This window comes from Aythya marila, assembly GCF_965140915.1.
Source record: "Aythya marila genome assembly, chromosome: 14".
In the NCBI taxonomy this organism is placed as follows: domain Eukaryota; kingdom Metazoa; phylum Chordata; class Aves; order Anseriformes; family Anatidae; genus Aythya; species Aythya marila.
Genome location: NC_139055.1, coordinates 5,337,734 through 5,365,629, shown reverse-complemented (window position 1 = coordinate 5,365,629; position 27,896 = coordinate 5,337,734). Strand labels below are relative to the sequence as shown.

Below are 27,896 nucleotides of genomic sequence, written 5' to 3'. Positions count from 1 at the left end.
CTTCTGGGAGTGGTGAAGAAATGGCAGTCAGCATCACTGCTATAGTGCCAGCTACCAAATGGAACAGGAATTTCACCAAAACTAGAATATAACAAACATTACACAGCAAGTTGACTTTTATCAACTCTGTTATCTCCTGATGCCGACCATGAGCATCTGGCATGGGCTTAAAATTACACCTCTGGAGTAAAGAAGGTATGCCAGGGGTCTTAGATTCAGACATACCGACAGAAGTGTTGTGGATCAACCTTTAAAAACTAAAAGCTTTGGGCTGTAAGATTATTCCAATAGATCTTCCTCATAGATCTTCCTCATTTTCTTTAAAAAGAAGAAGAAAAAAAAAGTTTTTTCATCTTAATCTTTTACTTGGAAAATGGCTAAACCATTCACTAGAGGGAGCTTAAACTACAGCATGAAGGCTCAATCTTGTATTGCCAATATAAATACAGGAACTTTAGAGGCACTAGCTTAGATGTGCTCCCCTCAAAATTATTCTGCATGAAATATCAGAAAGGCATGATTAATCTAAGAATAAGACACAGCACATGCATTACAATATCTTAGCTTTTATTGAGTTGTACTTTTTAAACAAAATACTTCCAAGAAAACATCTGTCAATCAAAAAGTGGCAATTTTAAAAAAATGTTTTGTCTCAAACACAACAGACTAATTTTATGAAGGTATAAAAAGCAAAGTTGATTTTATTTATTCATACAAATACAAGACTGTAAAGTTTCAAACGTATACCAACCCACAAAATGCATAAAAAATTGAACATACATCTTGACAATCAGGTCAGCCTGCAAGCTGAACAACTACATATTAGGGGGAAAAATCATTAAGAATTCTGAATCCAGGAATTGAAAGAAATTCAGGAGCAATTGCTCATGACTTAGTTTCCTTCTGCATCAACATTAACCCCTGTTTCTATAGCAAGTACTTATCATTCAGAATAGCACTATGCTTCCAACAAGTGATGACTAACAAGCATGTAGAATCTTAGCTAAGATTCAAGACAAGGCAATGCTTCAGGTCCCATTGCCAGGGTACTTAACAGGTGCTCTCTGGGAAGTTAAGACATCAAAAGTGCAGCTTTCATTAATGTAGTCATACTGTTCAGAAAACAAGGCAGATCAATATTTATTTATTTTTTTTTTTTAGCAACCTGTGTATTTACATGCAACATAAGTTTACTCAGCATTTCCTGCTGAAGCAGGACTCCAAACTATCCAGCTTCCTTTCAGGAAATTAGTTTTACTGCTGAGCACATTGTGTTTCAGGAGTTGGTTTAGAAGACACATACAATGTAGTATATTTTTTCTTTTTTGTTTTCTTCTCAGTCGTGATTATATTTTCCTTCTTATCTTCATTTTCCGTAGTTTCAAGTCTGGATTCAGTTGTTAACCTACAGGCAAAGCAACCATTCTAAATACATATTTAGTTATTACAAAACAGAGCTAATATAAAAGTTAAGCAAAACTGAGCAAGCCAACTGGCTTAAGAGCATCCATGTGCAAAGAGAGCAAGAAGTATTAAGAATAAATTAAGGTGAAAATTGTCTTTGTATCATTCCTCCTTACATTTCATCACTTCACGTATTGTCTTTTTTTGCCTCTTATCTACTGCAGTCTAGCAAAAAAGCTTACTGAAATTGGTAACTGGTCGGGATCAGCCTTTAAAAAAACCACATTGATTGTGCCATGTATGCAAAGATCACATCACTATAAAGCTCCAAGTGAAGTCTCAGCAACATTATACGGGTGTGATCAAGTTGAGCTTTTGCATTAACAATACAAAAGATGACTAGATAAAACAAGATACTAGTTTCCAACCACATTTTTGCATTATTACTGCTTTATCTTAGTTCCTGAAGATCTGAAAACAAGAAATGGGAAGAACTTGATCTTCAGGCTTGAAATTACATAATTTGTCCAGTGACAAGTTTTAATTCTGATATGAATGTAAACAGGAATACAGTGTTAGCTACTGCAAAGCTGTTAAAGTGTTAAGTTAAAAAACAATTATTAGACCTCTCGGCACAGTTGGATGCTTTAATTAAGAATCACTTAATAAGCATACAAATGTCATTAAAACTAATTAATAGTAGCATCTCCAGATCTCCTACAAATAATTAACTATTATACATAATTGTTTCAACAGCAAAACAAGTTATGGAAAATGAAGTTGCAAATTACACATTGCTTGACATACCAACACAAGTTTTACACTGACTTATCAACACATCTCCACTAAAACAGTTCTCTAATAACTTGAATAATTTGTAGCAGTCTGAAGAGCCACTAGTGAGCAGTCCACAACAATCTACAGCTGCTTTCAGTAATAATTTTCCAAACAAAAAGGACTGCTAAAGTCATTAGAGATTTATTTGTAATAGAGAAATGCCTAAAGACAAAAAACATGAAAGCAACTGGAATAGGAGTATTTTGGGAGCCTCAACTTAGATGTTCCCCCAATCCTCCTAACTTGATCTTTACACACACATATATCAAATAAAGCACTTAACCATTTTAAGTATTCTGCACATTGTTTTCTATAAGCACTGCCTCAAAACACTAAATAGCAAGTATAGTTTGCTGTGCATCTCCCCTTTGTAGGGCTGTTTGCATTCCAGCATTCATTTGGTAACAAGTCCACACCTGTCATTCTGATGGGTAACCATTTTTTGTCCATAATCTGCTTGCCACCAGGTGCACTCCATTTTAGATGTGCTGCAACTTGCAAGTAATTACACAATTACAACAAGAACCCCTAATTCAGGGAAGAAGAGAATTCTTAGTAATCATTTTCTGGTTAGTGTTTAATCTGCAGTTCACCCTGTGTTTCCCTAGCATCGGTAAGAAAGGACTGCTCGTGCCTAAGCATCTGTTTCTGCGGTCCCTCTCTTCCACCTTAAACAATACCTGTCCAACCCCCCTGCCCATCCAAAGAGTCTAGCGGCCAAAATTTCCAGCAAGTCCCTATTTTAAAAAACAAAAAAAACAACAACAACAACAAAAAAAAACAAACAGAACCAAGAAAAATTTCAAACAAACCAAAAAGACCAAACAAAAACAGAATTAACTTGAAATATGTTCCAAAGCAGCATGATTTGATTTATACAGAACGCTCTCCTTGAAGGGAATCACCTAATACTATACTGTAGATGTAGCAAAGTAACTCTCGAAATCACATTTTTATAAGAAACATCACACTATCTCAAAGTTAAGAGCTATTAAAACAACTTAATTTTATGCTTCAAAAGTACAGCAAAATGTGTATACAAGTCAACAGAAAGTAACCCAAGTTCCTGAAACTATGTTAACAATATCAGAAGACTGATATTGACTTATGAGAATAAAGTGAGATATTTCATAGTGGTAAACTCCTTAAGTTGGTTACATTTTTTTCTATCTGGGTCAGCAATAGATAACCATAATTTACTTCCACTTACAAAAATTTTGGCTTACAGTAAATACACACTGAGAAGTGACAAAAAAGCTTTAAGGTGATAACGAACAGGTAAGGCTCCCGCTAACCATCCAAACAAATAAATACCAGCAACCCACATCAGGGCTCCACCCACCAGACCTCTTTCACTTCAGTGTATTATAGTTGGCCTGGAAATACTTCAGGGTACTACATGCAACAAGAGAAGGGACAAAATCCATTTTTAGTTAAATTCCAAAATTATTTTGTAACAAAATGCTCACCTGCTCTTTGCTGTCTACAGCAAAGAATAACTATAGCCTCCATGCACCAGCTGAACCATCTTGCCATCTGCTGAACAACTGGAGTTCTAACCCAGAGACCAAGGCCTTAAGTTTTGGAAGACCTAAACAAAGTGGCTTGACCAGTTCCACTCCTGGGTTCACCACAACGCCAATACAACACAAAGCCATTCAAGTGTCTCAAGCAATGACTACCTGGATGGACGAAGTTGGAAAGGGTAGTTTTTCAATCACAAATCAAAGTTGGAGACAATACCACTATGTATCTCGAGCATCCTGGAAAAGCTCTCCTACCTTTTTAATATACTCAGCCATGACTATTACAGAAATAATTTCACTGCTGTTAGTGGGAACCTCAAACATGTTTCAACTCCACATTTACTACCTCTGCAGCCACCCTATAAATACAATTGTAATTTCAAATGTTCGCATAAATGTTCACATCAATTTAACTCTAAAAAGGATGTACGTGTTAGTACAGTCCACTGCACTTTGATGAGCAGTATTATTAAAAAGTGACATTAGTTTATGCTCACCTGCACTTCTTACCCATACTGCCTTGACGACTGCTTATGTGCATGTTTGATTTTGAGATTCAGCCCCAGAAGTGTCACACTTTAAACTACCTTTTCTGTTTAATCATATAGTCCAATTCATGTGCTTGAGTGCTGAATTCAGCAACACTCACCTCCTCCCATAAGAAAGCTTAAACAATATTCTAAGACAACCCATTTTGCACCACAGAAACCTAGCTGTGAGTTTAGCAACTCTGAATTCATAAAAGTCAAAGGCAAAGTAATTGAGTAAGTATCTATTGACTATTCTAAGTTTAAAGTCAAGGTCTGCTTAAAGTATTTTAGTGTAAAAGTTTGAGAACTGCTATGTGACAGACAGTTCTCTCTGAAGAAGTATTGTTAATTTCAAAATGAATCTATAGTTGACCAGCAAGAGGTAACAGTAATTTTATGGACTCTTCTCTTGACTGTACAGTTTTCCTAAGAAGCTACTAACTTCCTGTTCCTTGACTCCTAACTGTACCTTGCTGTTGTTGCCAGTACAATGCTGCACAGCCACAAAGCAAAACTAATCGATTTTTTTAATTTATTAAAAAAAAAAAAAAAAGCAAGCTAGTCAAAAAAAAAAAAAAAAAAAAAAAAAAAGCAAGCTAGCCACCAGCAGTTTTATAAAGACAGATAAGCCATGCATTAGGTTTATGTAGAAAGGTGCTGGTGGGGGAAGTGAGTGCAGTAGTGGCCTCCAAGAAGCACCAGGGTCTGCCCCTGTGCCAGCCAGAGCCATCTCTAGAGACCTGCTGCTGGCCCAGGCTCAGCTCATGGCAACACTGGGGACCACCCCTGTGATAACATATTTAAGAAAGGATTAAAGAAAAAAACTGCACAGCAACAGTGAGGAAAAAACACATGAGCAACAACCCTGTAGACACCCAGGTCAGTAAAGAAGGATGGGCAGATTTTCCTGGCACCCGAGCAGAGACTGCCCTGCACTCCAGCAAGATGAGCCCAGTGAAGCAGGTTGTTCTCCTGCAGCCCATGGAGAACCAAATCGGAGCAGATCTCCAGGCCATACCCCATGGAAGGGAACGAAGCTGGAGCAGAGCAAAAGCATGAGGAAGGAGCAGCAGAGCATGCCATGAACCAACTACAAGCTGCCACTCTTCATCTACCTGGTGCTGCTCAGAAGGGACAAGGTAAAAATTGGGATTAAGGAGTAAAGTTGAGCCTGGGAAGCAGTGGCGGGAGTTGTTCACTGTGTTATTTTTTTATTTTTATGATTGTGATTTTTTACATCTTTGTTTTGTCTTCATTTTTCACTATTACTCTATTATTTAATTGGCATTAATCTTCAAGTTGCCTACGGGGCAAATTACTGGGCAAAAATAAACTCGATCTCCGTGTATCTCCACCATGACCTTTTTCATCTTATTCTCTCTCCATCCTGTTGGGAAGGGGGACTAAAGGAATGGCTTGGTGGGCATCTCGCAGCCAGCCCAGGCTATCCCAGCAACCCTCATACCAAGCCAGCTCCTAGAACAAACCCCACACCATCTGGGAATCCCATCCAGTGTCAGCACAGGGAAATAACGCAGAGAGAAGACCATTAAACACTTACTCTGAAATAAATCCTTTTTCAACTATGACATGATTCCACCATGTTTTATCTCTGTACACTCCATAAGCATGACATAGTTCTTCTGCCCACTTAAGGAAGCTTGACTGGTCTCATCAGATGCCACTTTACCTTCTGAGGATGGGTGTCACGCTTAAAACCTTGAAGGGAGTATTAGTTATCTGAATCTCTTGCTCAGCCAAATGGCCACAGGCATTCTGTTAAAAGATTCTTGTTTAACCCAAGTCCAGATGAGGTTAAGTTTGCCATACTCTACCCATCTAAATAACTTATAAGAACAGGTAAGCTTTTAGGCACACGAGTCCTTCCTTAGTTCAAACTGAAACAAACAACCTTTAATAAAGGCAAACTAAACTGAGTAGCAAGGGCTGAAACTTGCTATTTGAGTTTCAGAAGTGAAGAAAAGCATTTTTGTACAGATCTCTATCTTTTTACAGACAGTTGGCCCAAGAAGATATCACTACCTATAACCTCTCAATTACAATAGCAGTAACAATTGAAAATAATCACAAAAATATCTAAGCCTTTAGTCTCAACTACCACATTTTCAGCAATCACAATTCCTATGTTTCATTTGCTACCGTAAAACTTTTCTAAGTCAACACATCTGCAATGTGTACTTATACTAATAGTTCAGTTATCTATTTTTATCTTGCTAAGCATTACATTAGCAAGCAAGACTTCCACAAGCAAAGAAATCTGCCACCATTAAGTACATACAGATCATCTCTGACTACTTCCCAATCACTCCAAAGCTAGAATAACAACACTTACTAATACCATGTGCTAGAAATGAGGTTTGCAACCCACTCACACTTTTTATGGCTCTTTCTAGTGCCACATTTCATGCAACTCTAACAACTTAACTAGACAGATCATTGCACAAATACCACTCCAGTGACAAAAAACACCCTCCAATGACCACATTAGCCTTCTTGGCTCAAGCATCCCATTTTCCTCCACACAAGATAGAGGAAATACTGGCAATACTGGCAATTACCTACCACACCAATGCCAAATATTTTCTTCTTCCCCCAAACTCTCCATTTTCAGGTCCACATTTGTGCTCAACTTGGCCACAATTTTTGTGCCTCTGCATTTAGCAGTATTACTGTGTAGGGTTTTTACCCATGTCCATCACAGAACAGTCTGTGCTTTGTTTAAAAAGCCAGCTTCTCAAAAGCTCAGATTTTACCAAAACTTCCTACTTCATAATAAGTCATAACAGATTAGGGTTAAGGGAATCCTCAGTGTTTCCTTAACAAGATCATTCATTGGGGATTTAATAGACCATTAATGTAACTTCAAATACAAATAGAACCTTCGGTCTGGATTTACCCTTTACTGGTTCTTCACACCATTTTGAACACCTTAAAAGTGGATATGGTGCTGTTATTTGTGTGTCTGTGTGTGGTTTTGTGGGGGTGTCCCTCCTTCCCCTGCTAATGATTTATATTTTATTTTTCTTGTGTACCAAGGGCAATGGGTACAAAGTTACAACACCGAACACCCACCTGAACTACGACTGTTTTCTTTCACTTCTTTTCCCTCTACTTTCAACACATCAATCCCAAAACATATTTTTCCCTCCTCAACCCCTTCAGCTCGCAAGAGGATTACCTCTTCAATTCACATAAACTGTTTCTAATAGCTTTCTCTTTGCAGACATTTTACCTTCTTTTCCAAATAAATAAGAGGAAATGAAGATAAATATTCACACCCAGGTTACATGATAGCTATTCCTTTATGTGCACAGAACACCATCATTAAACAACAACATCACTCCTCTCAACTTTCACCACCCAAGCTTGACTTCCCTGCTCCTTCCTCCTCAGGAACAGTCCCTGCATACACTGACATAGCTATTTAAACAGCTCTTTCTACCAGACCATTTCAGAAGCTTGCACTGTCTGCTTACTTTAAAACTGTTAATTGTATCTAATGCAACCGTGAACAATTGATCTGATAGTCAAAATACCAATCCAATTACATCTGAATGCAGCTTTGGATCTACTGAACAGACTTCCACATAGCTGGGCCTCCTCCAGCCTTGAAGCTTCTGCCATTCTAGATGCAATAAAAACAGTCTGAAAAGTATTTGTTACTGACAGGACTTGAAATACTGTTCTAATTATCATATTCTTTCCTATGCATTAGGTATAGTATTGCCATATTAACTTAGAGTATCTTTAAGCTTTCTTCGTTTTTATTCCAGAACAGGCTGAGACTTGGTTTGAAACACATATGCCCTCTGGGATGTTGGATATCAAGATACAGCATTTCCCCTCAACCAAAGCATTTAAATCCCAGCTCAGGTTACACTGCTAATTTTAACAGTGTCAGTGAACAGTTCCTTGTTGATATCATCAAGAATCTGCACTTCATCCTGTAACAAGTTACATATAAAAAGTTCTGTATACTCAACTAAATTCAAGTTTGTGTTATTTTAGCGCACCCTTTCCTCATTGGATGGTTCATAAAATCTGTTGAATACAAAGCTACTGCTATGGAGAACATAGCAAGTAGCCCTGCAGGCAACAACAAATTAAAGCGGTGTGTGTACTGGACATGGGGAAAAATATGGAAGCTTGATTGTGGGGGGACAGACGAAATAAAACTTTCTAGACAGGGAAGGTTTAAGCTTCAAGTCACTTCAGATCCCCAAGCCATTCTTTTCTCTCCAGCCTTATATCACTACATGAAAAGCCAAAGAGAATGGCTTCCATGTGGGAGGTTTCACAAAATGGAAAAAAAAATTCCCTCAACTTCATTGTATTTCTGACAAATGTTCTGTTGTTTTCTCTTTGAAAGTTATTTGATCATGTGATTGAAACTATCAGACATATGCACAGAATCACACCTTAAATATTGAAGAAAGCTCAGAGGGAAGGGGGGTGGGTGATGGGAAGCTAGGAAGAAGTGTTATTTTTACTAGCAAATATCATTGATATATAAGCTTGTATCATTTAAGCTATCCCCAAAATACTACGTTTATTGTAATAATGAATATGAACAGCAGACAAAAGCACCACCTTGGGGTTGGTGGGTGGAAAACAACATTCCTTTTACCAAGGTGAAAAAAAAGTTATAATTACTGTGCCAAATTACTATCTAACAAAAAGTAACTAAAATTCTCAGTTCTTTTCCTCAGGAAAAGATTGATCTTAATTTTAACAGCTATATTTCAAGTTACCAGGTTAGTGAAGTCAGTGGCCTGCCAATATGAATTCGTGGCATGATTAAACATGATTTTGTATACTGCAAGTGATGCTAACCCAAGTGGGACTAATAATTACTAAAATATTCAGTAATTCTGAGGCTTTTAGCCACATCATTCCTCATTCCAGCTGTCCTCAAATTTCAGAGACTGAAGCATGATACCTACTGACTGTTACCTTAAGATGCAATCCAACTATATAGCAGCTTTGAAGGACCAAGAAACAGTCCTGTTTCTGAAGGAAGAGCAAACTGAGTGAGCTGTCACAGTATCTGCACACCTTAAACTTTTTCAAGTAATGGGAAAGTTATTTCAAAGGTTGTTAGAGTTTCAAGAGTCTTTTCCATGAGCCATGATTTTAGTCTTTCTAAAAGGCTTTAAGAGGTTGAACGCAGGCAGCCGGAGCTGAGGAATTACTCTGCATGCAACACTGAGGAAACAGATAAAGAAGTGGATAGCATAGTTCATGCAGCGAAAGAAAAGAGTTGCAGGTCTGTGCTGATTGCCTTGACCATACACAGAAGTTGACACTGACCTGGGGGCAGTCGAAGTCAAAGAATTATTTCCACTGCTGCTATGTGAAGTGTAGTTGTCATGACTCTCATCTTCAGTTTTAACTCTCTTTCTTTCTCTGTCAGGTTCAATTACTTTGTGCATCATTTGAAGAGCTATGTTTATTGGTGGTGCTTCAAGAACTTGTTTTTTGGGAGAAGAGTCACTTTGCTCCAAGTTCTTGCAAGTGACTTTATCTTCCTCCTTACTTGGCAAATGAGTGAGAGCAGCTTCTTTTACTGAAGTATTTTTGCTGTCCAGATATTCACAGGTAGTGTCCACTGGAATCTTCTCCCTCTTCTTTTTAATTTTAGTGACTTTAAGTAACTCTAAGGAAAGAAAGCAATATACTTTTTATACACAAGTAAAAAGCTGGGATTAGCTTTTCCACCGTTCTTAATAGCCATCAAAACTAGTAAAGAGCATTTTACGTGACTAAAGACCTCAGAATAATTCTTAATAGGTTACTTAGATTGCTTAAAGAGCACCCATTCACATAACTAATTATTGGTAACTATGGACCAGATGTACTTCCCTCTATACATTCTACTTTTTTTTTTTTGTTGTTCCTAACAAATCATTTGGGTCTGGACAAGTACCAAAACAAATTTGCCTCAGAACACTATATTTGTATTGTTCAGTCTCCTAAAATTAACGTTACTATACATACTGAAGTAAGATCCTTCAGCAAGGTAGGGTTTTTTTTTTTTGTTACTGTTTCAGTTCAACAGGTTTTGGACCAGGTTATTATCAAAAGACCACCATTTAAACATTAATTTGTATCTTGAACGAAGGCAGTAGCTTAAGTTGAACAGCACTGAACAGGCTGTTTGAGAAATCCATGTATTTTCTTTTTGCATACGGAAAAGCAGTATTTTTACCTTCAGGTTCATATTTCATTTTTAACTCATCCAGCATAACTCGCAAATTCATATTCTCACTCTGACAAGCTTGCAAATGCCTCTCATTTGTGAAGAGCTTCCTTTCAACTTCCAGAACCCTTTGGCTTTCATACAAAGCTTTCATCCTCTGCAAGGACAGTTCATTTTTCAAGGTTTCAGTTTCCTTACTGTTTTGGAAGAAAACAACAGTCAGTTTCTTTTTAAGGCAGTATGTACAAAGTTAACTAAACATTCAACTACTCCACATAAAATTCACATTTATAAAATAGTAGGAAGAGAAAGCCACCTTCCAGCAGAAGGAGAGTTTCCTACTTGAAATTAACAAAGAACAGTGAGTTACCAGAGACACAGTGTGTGTTAAAAACTGCATTAAAAAGCTGTATTACAAGAATGCAGACATGATTATGTAACTGGTTCAAGAAGCTCTCCCTGACTTACAAATTCACTAGGGTTTATTTTTTGTTGTTGTTTTTAAGTCCATGTATGTTTACATAACTACTTCTGTAATTGATAATACAATCTTTACATAAAGAAAAGGTATTACTCTAAGTAACCAACACAAAAAATTATGTTAAGATAGTGCATGTCCTTGCCTCTGTTTCATATGTCACTAATTTCCACATCACAAGTGCAGAACCATCTTTCTTCAGTTACCCTATAGTACTTAGATCATGCTAGTTTCTCATAACAGCAACAATCAGGTAATAAACTTCTCTATGTCCAGATGATAAGACAAGGGCCAATGGGCGTAAGCTGGAACATAGGAGGTTCCACTTAAATATGAGACAAAACTTTTTTACAGTGAGGGTGACAGAACACTGCAACAGGTTGCCCAGGGGGGTCATGGAGTCTCCTCCTCTGGAGACTTTCAAAACCCATCTGGATGTGTTCCTGTGCCGGCAGGGGGATTGGACTAGATGGTATTTCAAGGTCCCTTCCAATCCCTAATATTCTGTGATTCTCTAAAATTTCCACAGCAGACCATCGTCTCCTCCAGGAAGCACAAGACTTCCATTTGAAGGCTTCACAACAGTCCTGAATCCAGACGTGATAGAATTTCTAATGAATAGATATGGAATTCACTAACTAAAGAGCACAGCTCAACTAAGTAGAGCCATAAGGCATTTTATGTATTATCTGGCTCTTTTTACAGAGAAATACAGCCTATAGAATTGAAGAAGCTTCATACAGTTGCCACACAGCTTAAAAGACTTGTACTTTTAAAAAATGTGAATACATACATATTTGAGTTATCACCTAAGTAATAGAGTATTAACAATGTTTCTAAAAGGAAGCAGCACTAATACAAACTGGTTCTGCTGCCATTTGTTACAACAATAAGTATAATGGAAAAGAGAGCATCTTGGAGCTCTTGTAACAAACACAGGATGGTTCCACAGCATTAAGCAATGAGCATATTTCCACATGCAGTGAACATCACAGAGAACAGAAAACATGGAGAAGGGAAATAGATAGCTAGAAGACATTCACACTGCAACCAACTTCTAGGCCTAGGACCATTAGGTACTTACTTCGAGTTGTCAAGTTTCATTTGCAGCAAATCTGCATAGTAACCATCTTCGGACTCTCCTTTCGAGCTAGTACTAGCTCTGCATTCTTCCACATTCTCATATAAAGTCTGTCGGAAGAAGAAGTGTCAAGCTGTTAACTACTGAACTTTCACAAGCACATAAGCTCAGATGAAGCTTTCACTGTGCTTCTATACAGAAGCTTCATGGTACGCTTAAACATACTAGAGAACTGAGCTGCTCTGAGCACTTCCTGACTTGCTACAAACATGCAAGTGGCCAGTCCTCTGTTATTCAACAGATGGACCTGCAAAGGTAGAGAATAGAAGCCACGTTGGTCAATAGCCCAAATTTAATTGCCAAAAATCTGAAAATCAATTAAATTTAAGATAAGAAAATCGGTTCACATTGAAGATGCCACAGATGTACCAAGTGTTTCATAAAATACTTGAGTCTCATGTGACATTCTGGTCACAATTTTTGGTTTGGAAAAAAAAAAAAAAAAAAAAAAAAGACTACTCAGATTTAAAAAACTGTCAGACAGATCTCAGAACCTCCTGTCAGTCACTGAATACAGGAAATTTTGATGGCTATTTGAATCTATTATTTCACCTGCTGACACTACAGATTTGGTGCATAGAGACAAGGAAAAAAAAAAAGTCTCTCTCAAGCTTACATGTGACAAAACTGGTAAAGTAACCAAGCTGTCTTGACTGCTTATTAAAATGGGTTAAGCCTAGCTTTATGCTGCTTCGGTTAAATGCAGAATAGAGGACACTATCCTGGAAAACTTAATCCCACAGCATAAGCTAATAAACCTCAGTTCGCATTCCAAAGCTATGATAAGAAAGTGCTAATTAAGTAAGCAAGGCTACAGTTTTAGACTTTGAATACACACAAACATCAATAACATTGGAATAGTGCATACATGTGTTGTCCTGTATTTCTCCCTTTCCAAAATAGAGAAGATGCTGTCAAGTTGCATAAAAATACTGAAAAAGTTGCTTTGCTAGAATCATTTAGCAATTCAGATATAAAAAAAAAAAAAAAGAGCACTTCAGCTACTGAGTCAAGGTATCATAATATCAGCAAATATCATATATATCAGAACTCTTGGAGAGACTAAAAACTGATGCATTGTCATGGTTTAACCCGGCTGGCAGCTAAACACCACGCAGCTGTTGGCTCACCCTCCCCCTCCCTCTCTGGGACGGGGGAGAGAAATGGAAAGTGAAGCCCGTGAGTTGAGATAAAGACAGTTTAATAAGACAGGAAAAATAATAATAACAATAATAATAATAATAACAATAATGATAATAATAACAACAATAATAATAATAACAATGGTGATAATAGTACTACTACTAATAATATGTACAAACAAGTGATGCACAATGCAATTGCTCACCACCCACAGACCGATGCCCAGCCTAACCCTGAGCAGTCCGGCCCCCTCCCCCCGCCTAGCCACCCCTATATATTGTTTAGCATGACGTCAGATGGTATGGAATACCCCTTTGGCTAGTTCGGGTCACCTGTCCTGGGTCTGTCCCCTCCCAGCTCTTACTGCACCCCCAGCCTGCCTGTTGGCAGGACAGGGCAAAAGGCTGACATGTCCTTGGCTTGGTATAAGCACTGCTCTGCAACAATTAAAACATCGGGGTGTTATCAGCACTCTTCTCATCCTAAGCCAAAACACAGCATTCCACCAGCTACTAGGAAGAAAATTCTGTTCTAACTGAAACCAGGACATGCATACATCTTCAAAAAAAAAAAAAAAAAAAAACACAAAAAACGTATTGCTCAGTGAACTTTGACCAAGTAATTAAACACTACAGGTAACTATCTAAAATATGAAGACATTAAACAGGAATGGGGAAGGAGGGGAACAGAAAATGGGTTTCTTGCTTATGTGAACTTCAGAACTGTGTGTTCTTCAGTTCTAAAAAAGAACTTCAGTCATATCAAGGAATGAGAAGCCTTTGGATCCCTTTTAAACCTAAGCATAGACCTTAGTTTTAATCGTTCCTTCTCCTCATGCGTTACCTTCTGAGTTTTCCGCTTAGAGATGACATACCTTAAATTTTTCTAATTGTCTCACTTTCATAAGAAGATCTTCTATTTCACCATTCTTTTGCTCCAACATTGACTGTAAGCGTTCCAGCTGCTCAAATTCTGCCTGAGAGCCTTTCATCTGTAGCAGTGTAGTCATTTGCAGCTAGGAAAAAAAAAAAAAGGAAAAAACTTTTATAACAAGCACTGAGTTAAGCAACAGAACATGTCTTCCTCTTACTCAGAAAGCTCAGGATACCCAAACCTCTTGCTTCTATTTGTAAATATAGAAAACCACTGGGTGTTTAAACTCAATACTGACAACTAAACATAGTGTCAACTTATAATTGTTAATACTAAAACTCTCCAGAACGGCCAAAACCTTCCTGAACACAACATGGTCCTAAGGTGTCATCTCTCCTCATTGACTAAAGAGCCTATAACCATGCTGTCAAGGAGGTGCACAAAACATTTCGCATTTGAAGCTTAAACACCAAGTTAACTAGAACTCAGCTACATTGCAGGCTCATTCAGAGCTAAAATGCATCTATGAAGAACTTCTCAGTTCAAAAACAAACAAACAAAAAAAAAACAAACCTAGTTCCCCAACAAGTTTAAAAACCAACCAAACAAAAACACTTTCTTTTGCAGTTCTGATTCAGAGGTATATAGCACTTTAGTTTATGCTCAGTAACACTTATCCAAGAATTTCAGCTTCTTTTACATCTTCCATAGAAGGCACCCTTCCAAGCACAGGAAAATCCTTTTTCATTATAAAAGTAGAAATAAATCAAGATCTAGCATTTAGAGCAGATTTTTCTCACATTTAGCATAACATCATGCTACAAGGTTTTTAACCCATCCATTTACAAGGGACACAACAGATATTCCAACAACTAAAGAAAGAATATGAAATGCAGTTATGTAAACACGTAATGGAGTGTTAAAAATGTCTGGTGAAAGTTTCACAGTTAAGTCAGCATGGATGAAGTAACACCATAAGACACTTGGAGAAGTGGCAGAGAAAGGATCAACTGAAACAAGCTAAGACTACAGATTAACAGAGCAAGCTAGCGAAGAACATTTGCCCTATTTCATCTTGTATATCAAATAGAAGAGATTGATGATTCTGTACCCAAATCAGATCTAAAACAGATTCAGTCATCTCCTCCTCCTCCTCACTTCCAATGGATGTAGGGGGAAATAAAATTTTACCTGCCAATGGCTGACTAAAACTATACTTGCACTCCCCACTGGTGTAGACATATAGCCTTTCTCCCTCACTTAAGAGCCTACTTGCTAACTGTCAAAGTTGCAAAGTGCAGTGCAAGTACATAAAAACAACAGCAACAAAAAAGAAGAAACTGGAAGGGCTACTACAAGCTGCGGTAAATACTCCAGCCATGGCAAAACCTTTAGAGGAGTATTCTTTACACTGTGTCCAGAAGTCAGATGCTCAGAAGTCCTCAGTCAATACCCCAATTCAAATACGCTGACAACTGATGTTGCAACAATGTGAACTACACTACTGGAGTCAGGTGAACTGATGGCTAGTCAGTACTATACACACAGTTTTAGCACAGCTACACAATGCAAGGCAAAACAGAAGAGATCCCACCAGAGACCTAAGATACCAACTTGAACAAAACAGTGGTCATAACAAATGACATCTCCCTAACATTGGTACTAGCAGATATTTTATTAGGATAAAGTAGCACAAACTGGAATTCCAAATACTAACTTTAAAAAAAGGGATACCTACTTGCCTTAGTCCTGAATGACAACTTTAAATGTAACCATTCGGCCAATATAATCACTGACTTGCACTCAATACAAGGAGATAAAAGGAATCTAAGAAACTGATTCTATTCAACCATTTTACTCTCATCTTCAGCTCTCAATGAGAAATTCCAATGAACATTCCTTGGCTATATAGTGCTTCTTCCATTGTCCTTCGTGGTGTTTTAGTTATTTTCAACTTGCTTCTCCACAAAAGCTAAGTCACAGCTCTATATATTCAGTGCTACTCTTTATCACCACTTAAGTTTCAGTACTCGTCTCAGACAAACTGCATGATCCAACTGGAATGATCCCTTCTCATATAAGGCAACCATAAGGCCAACATGAAAACAGTTGACAATCTTGCAGCAGGCCCTTGACATTGTCTTATAGAGCAGCTTCGGCCAACTATGGTTCTCAACAGTATTTTACTAACCTACAAGTTGCCAACCTAAGGAAGTCTAGATGAAATAGTTATGATGAAAGTTATGATCATAGAATGCTTTTGGTTGGAAGGGACCTTAACAACAACCTAATTCCACCCCCCCTGCTAGGGGCAGGGACATACTCCAGTAGAGGTGTTAACTACAGTTCGTTTATAACTTCTATTCTTGCATTAAATATAGGGAGAAGGAAGAAAAATAGGAACAAAAAAAGAAACAACAAAAAAGCAACTCAGAGGAAGAAAAACTGTGATAAAATGACAGAGTGAAAGCTTTCTCTGTTGCTTACAAAGGCATTAACTCCTGAGAACCTCTGTTAAAACACAAGTTATTTATGTAGTATGAGAATTAGAAAAAGAAAAAGCAACTGCCAAAAAAAAATAGTTAGACTGGCAGAAGCTGTTTTACCCATTTAAGAACTACTATCAGCATAAGCAGACAGTGCCTTCAGCTTAACTTAGCATTCTAGAATTAAACAGTAGCATTAGAAAAAGTGTTGATATACTACTGAAGCTAAGTAGCACAATGACATACCACTTGTCTTCTCTCCCATTCCTCCCCACCCACACAACAGCACTAATGTACCACAGTTCAAAGAGAATCAGATCCCCTAGCCTGTGTTTTACAGCATTACTTTATCAGACCCCAAGGAAACCCTGGAGTATTACAATAACGGTCATACCTTCATTCTTTGCAACTGTTCTCTAGTGAATGCATGCTGTTTTTGTAGTGACTGATATTTTATTTTCACACTGATCAGCTGTCGTTCCATTTCTGCCCTACGGTCCTCCACCTATAGAACATTTTTAACAATTATTACTATGAAAATAACACTTGTCACTTGGATTCTGAGTGTTAAAAAAAGTTAACTAGCAATTGCTGTTGGTTCTGAAAACACTGCTTTTCCAACAACAGCATGCTACTGTCAAAACTTCCAAGATAAATACTGAGTAGACAGTCCTGTAAGCAGCTGAACTCTAGTCAATCAAGTACAAGAGATTTCTTTTGTTCTTTTGATATTGGAATAACTAACAGTTAGACAAAACTATTCTGTACCAGTATTGATTCTTACTATCTGTATCAGAACAAATAGTTTAAAATAGATATGAACTGCGTATCAAATGAAGCCATTCAGTGAGGGTGGTCAGAAAACAAAATGCCAGCATATAGGCCAGCATTTAATACCACCTAAACTCTTATTCAAAAACCCTCCTGAATGTTCAAATATCCAACCATTTTTCAACATGCTCTTTAAAAGTAGCATTTAACATTATCTTTCAAAATTTCATTCATTATCTTCTGCATTAAAGAAAGGTCACCAGCTGAACAAGACTCCTTAGAGCAAAGTTTCAGACAGAACTGTTATTATGAACCCTCAGTTTCATCTTTCATCTTGATAACCAGGCAACTTTAAGTCATTTCATTAAGGTCATTATCTTCCCAGCTTTAGATTGTGCATGCAAATTGTTTTCCTGAGGTGTCCCTTGACAGTTCAACACTGAAGGAATAGAAGAATTTGAGGAATAGAGATTTGTGCCAGATAGATCAGGTACTTTTATGTTTTCAATATAACATAAGTCTGATTTCTTATGGTAAAAGATCTCTTCTCTGCATATTCTCAGACATCTGTTGCATAGTTGTACCTCAGCAAAGAGAGAATTGCCTTTACTTGTAGGGTCCAAAGATTGCTGCACTGCATGATCCAGCTGAACCTGAAGCTCTTGATTAGCTTCACGAGCTTTCTAGATTTAAGCAAAGAGAAAGCTAGTTTAAAAATGTGATGTATTGCATATTCATTTAATCAAACACTTTTATCTTTTTTGTTCCTCATACATTTAGCACAAATTACCTTGTACAGTAGTATTTAACTGTACATACAGTACTAGCCAGAAAGACAATGAAAATCATTTTACTAGGAGGCCCAGTATCCCACTTGCTCTTACAGATAATATCATAACTAAACCCTTTAAAGAAAAATTTGGACATTTATCAGTTGGATTGACAACACTGATGCTATCATCCTTGCTATGGTGGTAGTCACAGGCACTCCACTCCCCAACAGCACTCTGCAAGGCATTCAAAAGGACCTTGAAATAAAAATGGGAATCATGTAAGGTGACCTGTTACAAGTTCCTGCTACAAAACAGGATATTGCAATGCAAAGGATCTCCATGTGCAGCCTTCCACAAGGAAATGCCAATACAGAGACAAACTGTCAACAGCTAACACAGATCTGGAGTTGTGGACTTGAATGAGGGTGGAAAGGCCTTGCAGAGGGATCTGGATAGGTTGGAGAGCTGGGCGATCACCAACCGCATGAAGTTCAATAAGAGCAAGTGCCGGGTCCTGCACCTGGGACAGGGAAACCCTGGCTGCACATACAGACTGGGCGATGAGACGCTGGAGAGCAGCCTAGAAGAGAGGGATCTGGGGGTCGTGATAGACAGCAAGTTGAATATGAGCCAGCAGTGTGCCCTGGCAGCCAGGAGGGCCAACCGTGTCCTAGGGTGCATCAAGCACGGCATCGCTAGTAGCTCAAGGGAGGTGATTGTCCCGCTCTACTCTGCGCTGGTGCGGCCTCACCTCGAGTACTGTGTGCAGTTCTGGGCACCACAGTGTAAAAAGGACATGAAACTGTTGGAGAGTGTCCAGAGGAGGGCTATGAAGATGGTGAAAGGCCTGGAGGGGAAGACGTACGAAGAACGGCTGAGGTCACTGGGCCTGTTCAGCCTGGAGAAGAGGAGGCTGAGGGGAGACCTCATCACAGTCTACAACTTCCTCGTAAGGGGGTGTCGAGAGGCAGGAGACCTTTTCTCCATTAACACTAGTGACAGGACCCGCGGGAACGGGGTTAAGCTGAGGCAGGGGAAATTTAGGCTTGACATCAGGAGGGGGTTCTTCACAGAGAGGGTGGTTGCACACTGGAACAGGCTCCCCAGGGAAGTGGTCACTGCACCGAGCCTGTCTGAATTTAAGAAGAGATTGGACTGTGCACTTAGTCACATGGTCTGAACTTTTGGGTAGACCTGTGCGGTGTCAAGAGTTGGACTTGATGATCCTTAAGGGTCCCTTCCAACTCAGGATATTCTATGATTCTATGATCTACTAAATATGATTTAGCCTTTATTTCTTCTGCATTCTCTTCCTCCCTCCTGAAAACAAACTCCCCTTAAAGCTCTTCTCCTTACTTCATTGAAAATCTAGCAGCAACCACTTGTGGAATTCAGGGATTAGCTAGCACTGTTGCATAAAATTAAGAGAATACCTCTAAAGCGTTACAGTAAGAAACAACTTCTTTTTCCCTCTCTTCTTTCTCTCCCTGTAGACGCTCCAGCTGATTACGTAAGTTGCTGTTTATGAGTTCCAATTGTTCTTTACTGTACTGCAGTTCATTCAGCTTTTCTTCAACATTGGCCTAAATACAGAAGTCAAGTATGAAATAAAAAGCTTATGAAGCAAATTCAAGAAAAGCAGACCCAAATGAGACAAACACGCTTGTTACTGACAAATGACTTTTTAAGACAAAATATAATCTTGAAGAGGTTGAATTAAAATCTAGTTGTTAAGGCTATTGCTATATTTTTTCCTGTGATTATTTTTTCCTACTAAGCCAAACTAGCAAAACACACAAAGCACCTAAAACTGCAGCGAGCAAAAAAAAACACAATACTCAAGTGCTAACCACACACCTTCACACTTTCTAGTTCAGTGAGCTCCATCTGAAGATTGAGCATTTCTGAAGACATGGTTTCATGTACACGTTCAGACATCATGTGTAGCTCTTCTGATTTAGCAGCAATTATTTCTTTCTGATGATCCACTTTGTGTCTCAATTGTTTTTCTGAGAGTCGGGTTTCATCTAGTTCTGCTTTCAGGTTCTCCAACTTAAAAGACATTTGACAATTAAGTAGTACCACTTTAAAGTAAATTATTAGAAGCACAATATTTCAGCCTCATGTTCAAATCAAAGAAGTGTCTCAGAAATATAAAATAAATTGTAACCTTTTAAAAATAAGCTTTGGAATTGTATGCAATTTACAATGTAGCTATGCAGATTTTTGTTAAACATCAACTAAACAAGCTCGTTCCCTTTTTAACAACAATAATTTAGGCCTGTGACATCTTTTATGATCTCAATAATTCATTTCTTGTTGGCAAGCTGTAGAATATTTACTTGGATTCTTTTAATCAACAAATCCGGCCTTATTGTCTTGACCTTTTTACTCTAGTTCTTGTTTTAATAAAAGCCATCATGATAGTTTTAATACTTCCGTGACAGTAGTTGGAAAAAAAGTGAGCCCAGTTCCAAATCAAACTGCTGAATATGGCAAAGAAAGATAAGGCTACATATTACAACTATTCATTAGATTTGTTTTGGTTACAACTACACAGTTAAAAGTTCAAAACATTTTTAAACGCTATTAGTAACATTTTAGCTGTATATTAGGTGCAAACCTTGTTTTTAAGGTCACTGATTTCTTGTCCATGAACTCTGGCAAGTTGTTCTTTCTGTTTCTCCAGTTGCATATTTTGCTGTTGCTTAAGGGCATCACATTCAAAACTCAAGCTTTCCAGCATTCTATTCTTAAGTTCAATTTCTCTTTGAAGAGAGTATTTATCTTGTTCAAATTTCTGCAAGAAATAACATCGTGATAAATCTAGACATAATGGTCATTGCACTGAATAAAGGCTCTGCACCAAGGCACCAACTGCTTAAAGCCTGTAGCTCACTCAACCTTTGTCGTGGTTTAACCCGGCTACAGCTAAACACCACGCAGCCGTTCGCTCACCCTCCCCCCTCCCTCTCTGGGACGGGGGAGAGAAATGGAAAGTGAAGCCCGTGAGTTGAGATAAAGACAGTTTAATAAGACAAGAAAATAATAATAACAAAATAATAATAACAATAATAATAATAATGATACAATGGTGATAATAGGAAAGTAATAATAATATGTACAAACAAGTGATGCACAATGCAATTGCTCACCACCCACAGACCGATGCCCAGCCTAACCCCGAGCAGTCCGGCCCCCTCCCCCCGCCTAGCCACCCCTATATATTGTTTAGCATGACGTCAGATGGTATGGAATACCCCTTTGGCTAGTTCGGGTCACCTGTCCTGGGTCTGTCCCCTCCCAGCTCTTACTGCACCCCCAGCCTGCCTGTTGGCAGGACAGGGCAAAAGGCTGACATGTCCTTGGCTTGGTATAAGCACTGCTCTGCAACAATTAAAACATCGGGGTGTTATCAGCACTCTTCTCATCCTAAGCCAAAACACAGCATTCCACCAGCTACTAGGAAGAAAATTCTGTTCTAACTGAAACCAGGACAACCTTTTGTTGATGTTCCAAGTAGGGAATTGTCACACCCAAGAACAAAAAAAACCTACATCGTTGCTCTCAATTTTTATGAGTGAGTTGGTTGTGGGTTGTGTAGTATTCTGTCCTCCATGGAAATGGCATTTCCCATTCAAAATAAAGCATTGGCACCTCTTTTTTTTTTTTTTTTTTTTTTGCAAGTTTAACAGTGAGAGTGTATGTGTCATTTCTACCACAGACGGAACTCAATCGTATTAAGAGTTAGTAACAGTGTATTGAGTGTTCCCCTACCACAGAACAGTTGGGTTCTATGCCTGGTAAAGACAAACTTGCCTAGTGTTCTGTTATAAAACCTGTCAGCCTTTCCAGACTTATGAAGGGCTTTTTAATCTGTTTCTCTGTATGCCAGATCATACACATACACTACCAATAGAGAGGAGCATAATTTTACTTTTCCATTCAGCCAGCAATTAAGGAAAAGGAAGAAAATAAACAAGGAAACTAATGCAAAAAAATGCCAAAATGTAGTTACTCTGAAGTTGTAGGAGTATTTTTCTTTAAAATCAATCTTAGAAGACAAACCAGAACGCAAAAGAAACAACAAAATTAAGATCCGTCGAGTAGGAAATCTACCTCTGCTGCCTAGACATCAGCTTATCAGGGACAGGCTTAAGTTAAACATACAGAATGGACTTTAACAATGATGAAGACCTGGCAATGCACTGTCGGCCATACCCACGTAAAGCAAGTCTACCATCAAATATCTACGCGGACTTTCACAAAAGCGCACAGAGACTTCTGTGTTTTGAAAGATTTTGGCAACTACTATTGGAATTAATGTGTCCACAATAACTACTTTGGAAGTCAGATTCCAACGAGAAGTATGGAAATCAAGTTCTTAAGAAGCTGTTGAATAACTGCAGTTTTCACAAAGGATGTTATTCTACTCGATGAAAGCACACTATTCTTTCCCCCAGCTCTTGAACTCTAAGTTGGACTGGTTCACAGAAGTTTAACTCATAACTTTGCTCCAGTCTACAGCAGTGGAACGTAACTTGTGTGTGCAGGTTCACACCACAGGCTGCCTGCAGAGAAGGATGATCCTGCTCTGCCTTCTTCATTACTTGTGCTTTCCAACTGCCCCTCTTGCACTAAGCCTACTAGCGGCACACCAATCAAATAAGTTATTAGTGTTCATTCACAACAGCAGGGTGCTGCCAACACTCCAGCTGGCCACAAGGAAACACATTTTAGCTTTATCACAACGGAATGGATAGCAATGTACTGCCAGGAAAAGACCAGATTAAGAGAAACAGAAAATCTGAAGGATGGGCTGACTGAGAAAAAACAAAGTCAAAATTAAATTGTTTAGGAAAAGTGGAAGGGATGTCCTAGGCTGGAATTTTCTTGTGCAACTATCAAGAAGATGACTGGAAGACTAAATAATATCTCTATACTGTAACACTACACTACTTTCTTTTCTAAACTGTAAAGAAATGTACTAATGATTTCAGAGTGCCTTAGCATTTAAAAATTGTAAAGAGTATACAGCCCAAGAAACCCATTTTGTAGTCTCGCTGGTAACATGTTTTTTTTTTACAGTTTAAGTGATACCAACTTTACAGGCAGAGCATAACAAATTGTTAAACATATTCAATACACATATTCTAAAGCAAATTGACTTAAGCAACTATTATTCATTCCACAATAGAGACAATTAATCCTATGCGGTACTGAGCATTTGATGCAGAATAAAATATGAAACCCTGACCCAGTTAGAAAACAAGAGCGTGCTCAACATCTTACAGAAGTGACAAAAAACCCTCTCAACAAATACTTAAAGTAAAAAAGTTCATTAAAATTAATCTGGACATTTAGGCATTTAAACCTAAATGCCTTTAAAACTTGTGACTTTCAGAAAACAGAAGAAATTTCTTGTTTTTTTTTCAAGTTTAAAACATCACCTCAGTTTTCTCCGTCAATTCACGACGTGTTTGATCCAACTGATTTTGAATTTCACTTTGAGACTCCAGTAAATGTAAGCCATATTGCGCTGCCTTCCTTCGCTCATTCTCTGCTTCCTTGAGTTGTTGTCTAAGACTTAACACGGTCTCTGTCTCCATTCTTCCTCCTTTTGTTACTTCAAGATTGAAAACAAATTATTAAAGAAAGTATTGCAGTAAGTTACAGTAATTAATCTTAAAGAAGTTACTGAATTTCCTTGCTTAAACAAAACAGAGGAGTATATCTTTCATCAATACAAGACAGAAAAGAGAGCTCTCTTAAGATGCCACCCTGTGAATAGTTGCTTCTCTACAAATTCAGTCAGCTGATTCCTGACTATATAGCATGAATAGATAGCATGCAGTGGAACAACTACATAGAGCTATCTTGAGATGCGTAACTGAAGGCCAGGAAACAACCTTCTAAAAACACCATTATGCATGTGACGGATGTTTTCTGTGTTATTAAAACAAAACCACACAAACTATATATAACATTACTTGCGCACACAAATTACACTTAATTCATGCAAAGTCATCCAAAGCCAATGTTCCTAATTTATATTACTTCAATATTCAAGTCATTCCTCATTCAATATCTTGGTTTTGTATATACAAATTAATTGTTGCCACTTCTTACTACCACATCTGAACATACCCTTCTGAACATTACCAAGATACTTGTTTTAATCATAAGTAAATTTGACTCTTTGATTCAGAAAAGAGTATTGCTAAGAGTCATGATTTTAAGTGCAATGCCTTAATTTCAATTTTTTTTTTTTTTTTTTTTTTTTTTTTTAAGTTTTATGTAACAAAGGTTTTTTCCCCACATCTACCTAGTGAAGTGCTTGAAACACTAGTTTTGCAACTTTAAACTAAAATAAACCAGTGGAAGACACAAAGTTGGTATGCCTATAATCTCTAAGAATAATCAGTAACATTATTAGTACTACAAGTACACCTACACTATGAGAATTTAATATTTAAACATTTAATAGCAAGACATAGTAACATAAACAAAACTAAGCTACAACTCCTGGTATGACTTTACATCAAAGGGGATTACTTCCTCCTCACTTCAAAAACACACTAATATTTAAGATACAGTAATTTAATTGCTCCTAACTTACTAAATTAAATTTGAATAGTATTTTTAACTCACCTTCAGAATTCCATTTAAATCTTGCTTGATCTTATTTTCTCACCTCACCTACAAAGAAAGCAACAGTTGTCTAGTCCAGAAGAGTACAAGCTGCTGTCCTTCATGGCAATCCTTTTCTGTACAGCCTCCACGCTGTCTCATGAAAATTCAGATTACCAACTAAAACCCCACAAAAATGCAAGTCTTATTCAAGTCTCTGGAGGCAGCTGTCAGATAGTTGAGGAACCGCCAGACCAGGCAGCGCTGCCAAGGAGGGCTGCAGTGTGGGGGGCCTGGGGAGCAGGGAGGGGGCTGCACCAGCACTGCAGGGGTGCTGAGGGTTGGCTGGGGTCTCACCCTGCTTCTCCAGGCTCTTCTGCATGCTCTGCTCCAGTTCCACAGACAAGATCTTTTAGCTCTAAACAAATCGTTCACTGGATAAAACCAAGAGAATTTTAGGCTTTCAATTTTATGATAGAAACATAGAAGAAAAAAAAGAAAAAGAAAAGCAATAATTTCCCTATTGACACACTGCTTGTTAGGGAGAAGCTGAAACGTGCCTTTAGGATCACAAAGAAGCGCTGCTCTCCATTGTCCGCTTGGGATCAGCGCACTGAGCGGGCAGCTTCGGTCTTAGGGCGACGCTGCTACACGGGGCACAGCCGCCCATGGCCAATCCTACGGGGGCTGATCCTGAGAACAGGGCTTTAAGGGGAATAAACAGCTAACGAGGTGGGCAGATAAGAGGGAATGACAATGAAACAACCCGTCTCCTTTCATCCTACAGCGGAACAGTTTCGCCAGTTACTTACTCGGGGCCAGGCACCCTCCCACACCCGCTGTCAGGCTGCGCGCGGCAGGCTCCAGCCCTCGCCTACCCGCCGCCCAACCGCCGCTCCACGCAGAAAACTTCAGCCGCGCCCAGGCTGCGGCGCCCCCCGTGCAGGAGGGAACCCCCCGAGCACAGAGGAGCCGCCCCCCGCCCCTCGCCGTGCCGTGAGGGGCGGCGGCTGCCGGCGGCCTCCTCCTGTTGCTGCCACCGCCGCCCCCCCCCCCCCCTCCTCCCATTACCTCCGCCCCGCGCCGCTCCCGGGTTCAAACTCGCCTCCGCGCCGCCGCCCCAACTCTCGCGAGAGCCGCCACCGCCTGCCCGCTGAGGAGGGCGGGGCGCGCGCCCGCCGCGACCGTTACGTGAGGCGGGCGGGCGGTGCTGAGGGGGCGTAGAGCAGCCTTGCCCTCAGCCCTGGGGAGGTTCCCTAAAGCCTCTCCAAGGGTCGTGCAGTGCTGGTAACACTGATTCCAGAACTTCTTCCCACCGTTTGGCTGCCTCCCGATGTTGTTTAGTACCTGCTCAGCTTGCTTTTCTCCACCAGGGAGGGATCTCCTGGTGTTAGGTACTCCAAAATGCACAGATGTGAATAACATCCACCCTGAGCAAACCTCATCGACAAGTAACCACTTGTTGATGTCCAGCCCTGAGTGTTTCTTGGGACCCGCACACTGACAGGGAAGCACACTTCTCTCTGCTGTTCTTCCCCACCTTAAAAGGAAGCCTGAGTATTTTTAAATTTAACCTCTACAGGAAAAGGTTAACTTACTCATCTGTGTTTGCACCTTCAATCTGTGACTATAGTAGGCTTATTCTTGCACCTGACATAACATCCACACCAAAAGTCACTGCACAGAAACATACTAATACAAATTCTACCATGACAGAAATAAAACTTTTTTAATGCAAAGTTACATTCAAGCAATGGGCTTTAAGTGGATGCACGGGTAACAATCCTATTTGCAACAACGAGGACAGAAATAGATGTCTTAAGATAACCAGGGCTTGGAAAATGAGCACATGGCATGAAATACTATAGAGGAAGACGACAAGAATAAAACAGCCCAAACCATAGATTATTATATATGCTGCTATTTAATCGAGATGTGTGGGTCTAGCTTTTGTCAACAGAAATGGGATTAATTAATAGTTATACAAAGTGGTCTAGACAGGCAAGAATGCCAAGTTGATTAAAACATGGGCAGGAAACAAGAGAATCCTCTGTTCTAATCCTGATTCTGCTGCATTCCCTGGGTGATTAGCCATGCCAAATACCCACAGCTCAACTCCCTGGTTTAAAAACACAGATAACAGCGACTTAATTAACACATCCGTGTAGTTCTCCTGACAGTTGCTGAGTACAGCTTCAAAACAAGCAAAATGCATTGTGAATACTTTATATTAACACCATGACTCCACCAGGTCGGTTATCCATCACTTCATGCTAAGCCACAGACTAGTTAAAATAGCTGCTTGCTTCTCCCCCACTTCAGTTCCACCGTTGTGTATCGTAGGTGATATTTAATACGTGAAATGCATTAACAAGCTCCTTGATATTTTCCCCGGCCAGATTTTTCATTTATGCTTTTCAGACTTCAGAGCCTACATACAAAATTACAAATTCATTATTTAAACCATTCCATTATTTTCAGAATTTGTTCTCTTTTCCTTCCTGAATTGGCACCAACAAAGACACTGTTTTACAGATCACATATACTACTTGTGAATATAAAATATGTGCATCTTTTAGTTGCTCATAAGTTACTTGCAATGCACATTTGTCAAGTAGCATGACTGTTTTGTCAGAGTGCTACATGATTATTCAACAGAGTGATAAAAAATTTAATAGCTACATAATAGTAGTATTTGCAGCTCAGCTATATACCAGGATGCATTGAAATGTACTTAGCTTGTAGGAAAGTAGATTTTAATTTAAGTGGTTGCAGACGAGCATAGAAATACAAGGTCATTGAGTTAATCTTCTGTAGTAAATTTGGCATTACAGAGAAAAATGCTTTTCCCCCACTTAGCTCTGAAAAGACAGTTTCCATGTTTCACATCAGCTTAGGTTGTCTTTAGTTTGCCAGTTAGCTTGCCAGTGGAACTATATATTTGGTTGTAGAAACTTTTCTCCTGCTTATGACTGCAACAGCAGCTATTTTCCCATAGAGATTCTGCAAATCCAGGGGTTACTAATGCATTAATGTTTTGTGAGCAAGGAGCTTATGTGGTTTTGTTCATTGACATTTGGATAG

The 27,896-nt window shown here is 38.9% G+C and overlaps 1 protein-coding gene across 8 annotated transcripts; it reads right to left on the bottom strand.

Annotated features, from left to right (window-relative positions):
• Positions 1 to 556: 556 nt before the first annotated feature.
• On the bottom strand, positions 557 to 25,926 carry SPDL1 (spindle apparatus coiled-coil protein 1; the record flags this gene model as incomplete). Of its 8 annotated transcripts, XM_082771630.1 has the most annotated exons (14): positions 25,625 to 25,747; positions 25,170 to 25,246; positions 24,834 to 24,881; positions 23,633 to 23,808; positions 20,806 to 20,982; positions 20,040 to 20,234; positions 19,616 to 19,765; positions 17,994 to 18,092; positions 17,033 to 17,143; positions 14,154 to 14,294; positions 12,080 to 12,186; positions 10,527 to 10,714; positions 9,629 to 9,974; positions 557 to 1,405 (listed from the first exon to the last, which is right to left on the bottom strand). In XM_082771630.1, the coding sequence occupies exons 4-14, from the start codon at positions 23,789 to 23,791 to the stop codon at positions 1,255 to 1,257; spliced, it is 1,824 nt and encodes a 607-aa protein (XP_082627756.1). In that variant the 5' UTR covers positions 23,792 to 23,808; positions 24,834 to 24,881; positions 25,170 to 25,246; positions 25,625 to 25,747. The 8 variants fall into 8 exon arrangements, with proteins under 8 accessions (XP_082627756.1, XP_082627757.1, XP_082627750.1 ...); XM_082771631.1 differs by lacking the exon at positions 17,033 to 17,143; XM_082771624.1 differs by lacking the exon at positions 557 to 1,405 and having other exon boundaries at positions 9,424 to 9,974.
• Positions 25,927 to 27,896: the final 1,970 nt, after the last annotated feature.